Here is a 4,958-nt window from a genome sequence, read left to right as displayed (position 1 = left end):
ATTCACGAACACCGTTAAGAACTGTTACAAAACACTTCCTTAGCAAGCATTCATTAACCAACATATCCAGAAGAATATATTCATAAAGCTACTTACATCGTAGCAAACACTTCTACGTGCACAGCTACAAAGGACTGACAAACTGCAGTAACCGTATATTGAATGTGCATGCATGCAGATCATGCCTGTATAAGTAAAATGCAGACATCTCTTCCTTATTCATTGGCTTAGATAAGCTCCCCGTGCTGAGACTTTTGTAACTTCCCCAGTCTTCTGGCTTATTTCTAATAATCCTACGAAATCAACAGCGCTTCATGCGCCTTGAACTCATTAAGCAAGGTAAAGGCAAAAAAAGACTCTTTTCGCATTCTCCATAAAGGAAACAATGTCATAATCCGTTCTACTGCCGTTAAAATAATAGCCGTCCTTCGGTTATTCCACGTGCGCACGCATCTACGCTCATCAGGCTCGTGATACATGAATATGCAACGAAATAATCACTCGTTTGACTTGTAGATCTACAGCACATGGGAAAGAAAGAATGTACTTAGAGTTTAGGGTTGTGGGTTTAAGTACAATCGACCAGCCGCCCCTTGCTTGTTGAATGAGGCTACGGGACGCCTTCAGTTGGCAAAAACAGTGCCACTTCGAGCAGAAGAAGGAAACAAAAAAATTAACATAAAGAACCACTAATACAGAATGCGGATGCTGTGCAGTAGACTCTGTTGGAAGGCCTGCTGCATATGATGGCCCCTTAAGCCGCGGTCTGAACTGAGTGCTCTTTAACTGACGACAGAAGACCGTCGCCGAGGTCGATATCCCCCTGCACGTCTGCAGTTGATGATATTTTTTTAAGGATATCCAGTTAACAAGGGAAGGCACGCATGCAACATGAGATGCAGGTTTCTGTCAAGCACGAGTACGCATGCATGCATGTGTGCATGCATGCATTCATGCATGCATTTACAGCCATTAGAAAGCAAAAAGGAGGGAGTATAATTTGCGTTCGCCTCTCACTTAGCTGGAATTGTTGCATCCACGCGAATGCTCCGCCTGCGTCCTCGCCCGTCCTCCACAGGCGCAGCGTTCTTCTATTGGTACTCCATCTAAGCACTTGTCAATATGATCTCCACATCCTTGCCTGCACAGAAGCGGGAATCCAACGACAATACGTGCAACAAATACTGCTTTCCTCTCGTTATAGTTGTTGGTTTAGTCTTAAATGAAAAGGTAATCATCTAACTTCATACCATGGATGCTCCTTTCCCTCTTAACTGGAAACACGAACTCTCGTCTCGTGCACACAGACATCAGCGTGCTAGTAGCTATGAACACGTGCAGCGGAGGATTCCGTAATAGGATTTTAAGACTTTTCCAGTATAAGCCGAAAAACAATAATTTATTTTTGAAAAAACAGGGGCGTTGGGTGCTCAATAAGTGTAGACTTTCCATGTAAACTTCCCACAGGCATTGCAGGTTACGCGGTAACACATTGTGGTATCCCCCAGTCTTGTATATAGCAAGGGAAAGCAAGACCTGAATTCCAACAGAATAAACCAAATAAATTTTCAACAAAGTTTTCCAACAGGGAGAGATCATAATCAGGGAGAGATCATAATATGAGAAGCTGCACAAAAATATCTTATTTTTGGTCTGTCAAGATATCCAGACATCATGAACCCAACCAGCCCCAGGATGCCTTCCCCTTGCACCTCTTTCCGTTCTTCTAGATCGAAAGCGCGAGTCAAATCAAGACATTGCTGTTTTTCATTCAAATTTGTTGTTGGTTTTTAGGGAATAGGGAGATTTATTGCCATTTTCCCTGCAAAGAAGCCAAAGTTTTTGCTAGTTTCCCCTAAATAAACTCCAAGTTACCCCTGATTTTTTCCATATATATCAAAGCTTGTGCTCTTCTTTCTTTTATTTCGTTGGAATTGATATAGGTGAGTGAGGCCGCTGAGTTGTTATTCATATTTGACGTTGCAGCTTTTGTCTGTTCACCTTATCTATACCCTTCTTATCTATTGCGATAACTACGATTACATAAAGTGAAAATATCGCACCTGAGCAAATTACGCCTTCTGCAGGTTAGTTTTTTCTTCTATACAAGAACAATGCGAATGATTCTATGTGGTTTTGCACTTAGTTGAAACGAGAAAAGAAACCCAGAACAACACTCAAGCAATAGAAACGTTTGCGGTCCGTTAGCATTTGAATGCTGGGTCAAGCTCAATGTTACTGTGAAACAACATTAATGCCTTGTTTAATTTTTAAATTTCATATCCCGGCATCGTCGTGCGCAGTTGCACTTCACCGAATAAAGTGTAATTTAAGAACTGCTGCTCCCAGGTATTAAAGGCGAAACCTTTCAAGTTTTCTTTAACAGAGCATTTTCAATATAAAATGCACATTATGGGCGATTATATCCTTTCATCCCAGACTTCAGCCTTTTTCTGGGCTGTACACTTCAAATTCCTCTGCTGCAAGGTAGGAGGGATGCAGGGGGCATCTATCCCTCCAGCCATTTCGCTGTGGCTATATGAACCCAACTATCACCATATGTATATATATTATACATATATTCAATAAACAGTGCATAAATAACGTGAATACCAAGGGCGTTAGTACTCCTGTCACGCTGCATGGAAAACCGAGTGTCTATTGTTACATAGCGGCAGAAGGTAAAAACAAAAGAATGCTGGCTTCTTTAGTTAAGCTGAACTTATGGGCTGCTGGGTTTATCAGGCTACGTGCATCTAACAAATTATCCTCGCATTTATCCTTGTGTTTGGCAATCAATACAGCTGAAAACATTTTGACCAAAAGGTGCAGGCGTCTAATAAGTCGAATATTCTATAAAACATGCAACAAGAACGTGGGGGGGAGGAAGGTGCAAGTGGCTAAAGAGGCCATTTGCAGAATGAGCTCAGCTCAATTCTTTTTCAAGTTCTCTCCCTCTTCCTTTTCTCAGCAGTGTCTGCCGCCTGACTAGGGTCTTCCTTCATTGCATAAAAGTTCCGTTCTACCCATTACCCATATCCAGCCCTAAACCCTACACCGTAAGCCCTACCTTGAAAGTTGAAGCTTGAGTACACCTGACGCACGCACTTGCGGAAGCGTTTTAATACGCCGTTACTTTCCGTTACTTTTATTATTCTGGCTTCAACGGTTGAGCAGTAATATATGAGACCTCCTGGCCTGTTGCTCAGGTGTACAGGCAGCTCGACTCTAATCTCAAAACAGCATAAGTGGAGATTATACTCCCCATCTGCTTTTGCGCTGGGCGGCGAGGCTATCACGCTATTACTCAGTTTAACTAAAGCAGCTTCGAATGAAGGCGAAGAAAGCTTAAAATCAATTCCATTAAGGCGGCTTCAACTGATAGCCAAAAGGGCTATCAATCAGTTCAACTACAACGGCTTTAAGTGGCATCCAAGAAGGCCCCTACCTTGCCACCGCCTCGGTATTAGCCACAGAGGGAGGATACGGCCCCCTCTTTGCAACACAACAGCCACCCGCTCGTTCTCATGGTTCGCCACTTCTGCAGGCAGCATTTGAAATATCTCTGCTACAGTTAAGGAGCGCGTCTGTTGGGTTGTAGCGGCAGAAACGCCGTTACAAACGCCCCCTATACTGACCTCTGATCTACGCTGAGTAGGTGACAAGCGCAGAGAACCCAGACGTAGGAGTCTGTCTCCGGCCACAATTCCAGCAGCACTGCTGGGGCTTCCTGGGTGGACAACGTCCACCACGGCAAATGCTGGTCCTTCGTCTGCAAATAGATTCAGCAGAAATACAGAGTAACATCACCAAGCAGCAGCATCCTAAAGCCGGCGCGCACAAACAGTTATAGTATGCTGTATTCGCGGCGAGCATGCAACTGCTCCAGACAGCTCATGAACATACAGTGAAATACGAAAGAAAATAAATCGAAATTGGGAAAATGGAGAGTTTTAGTCGTTTACCTTCAAGTAGTCGTGGAGGCTGTTCCTGTTGTTGATTTGATGTTTCTTCCGTTCGTTGTTGGTGGCCACCTGAAACGGCATCTGGCTGATCATCAGCATTTCTTCTGTCAGCTCCCCCATGAATACGAAAGAGAATATCTTCAAGGCGTCGCTGAAGCTCCCGATAGTCCGTCTTAAGGCACGCAAGCTGATGCCGTGCGTCGCGTATTGCATGCACATCGATATCTGAACGAGGGAAGCCTTCTTCGTCTACTAACGGGCCGTCTAGGCCTGGCATACCTAGGAAAATAACCCACAAAGTCATGCGCAAACAGGATACGGTGTAAGTAAACTGATGCATGCGCGCACCAGTCCTCTCACGCGAACGCCGCCAATATCTATTCATATAACCCTCCTTCGATGTCTGTGCTAATGGTAGTGTATGAATGGAAGGTGCTGCAAGCAGCACCTTCCTTCATAGTTTGCCTTCTGTAGGGTAGGAAGGAGCTATAGCCCCTCTAAGAAGGCAGAAAAAAACCAAGCTGGCCTCTATGGAGAAGTGGTATTACCTTCTGAAGTTAGGAAGCTCGCAAGCGCCTCCATTCTTTCTTCCAACTGCTGCCGCTGACGGTAGACCTCCTCTGCCTCAGCTGCCAAAGAGGATGCACCTCCGCCTGCTGGAGGTTCGTTTGCCGTCATGGTGTGTGCTGATCTGTATACAGGCACCAAGCCTGGCGGTCCTTCAAGGCGAGCTCAGAGCATTGGGGAGGTGATCTCCGTAGAATTATAAAAATTGACGGCAAAATACATGCAAAATGAATAAGGCAGCCCCCCACTCGGGTTATTCTGCCATGCAATTCCTTCTACCTCGACGAAATGTATAAGTAATGAGAGAGCAGCCTGCTCAGCGACGAGGCAGTTTAACTGAGGCGCGGATGCGCAAAGAGCACGCTCTTTTGAAATTTCAATAAAAACACTCGTTGCTTTCTATTTACAGCAAATACTCGAGGGAGA

The 4,958-nt window shown here is 44.7% G+C and overlaps 1 protein-coding gene across 1 annotated transcript; it reads right to left on the bottom strand.

Annotated features, from left to right (window-relative positions):
• Positions 1-3,410: 3,410 nt before the first annotated feature.
• Positions 3,411-4,643, bottom strand: EAH_00029390 (26S Proteasome non-ATPase regulatory subunit 9, putative; the record flags this gene model as incomplete). The annotated part of the gene is made up of 3 exons (XM_013392597.1): positions 3,411-3,772; positions 3,966-4,244; positions 4,514-4,643. The coding sequence occupies 3 exons, from the start codon at positions 4,641-4,643 to the stop codon at positions 3,411-3,413; spliced, it is 771 nt and encodes a 256-aa protein (XP_013248051.1).
• Positions 4,644-4,958: the final 315 nt, after the last annotated feature.

This window comes from Eimeria acervulina, genomic scaffold, assembly GCF_000499425.1.
Source record: "Eimeria acervulina Houghton genomic scaffold, Eah_scaff263, whole genome shotgun sequence".
Lineage (NCBI taxonomy): Eukaryota > Apicomplexa > Conoidasida > Eucoccidiorida > Eimeriidae > Eimeria > Eimeria acervulina.
The sequence above is the reverse complement of the archived record's forward strand: the minus strand, read 5'-3'. Positions and strand labels throughout refer to the sequence as shown.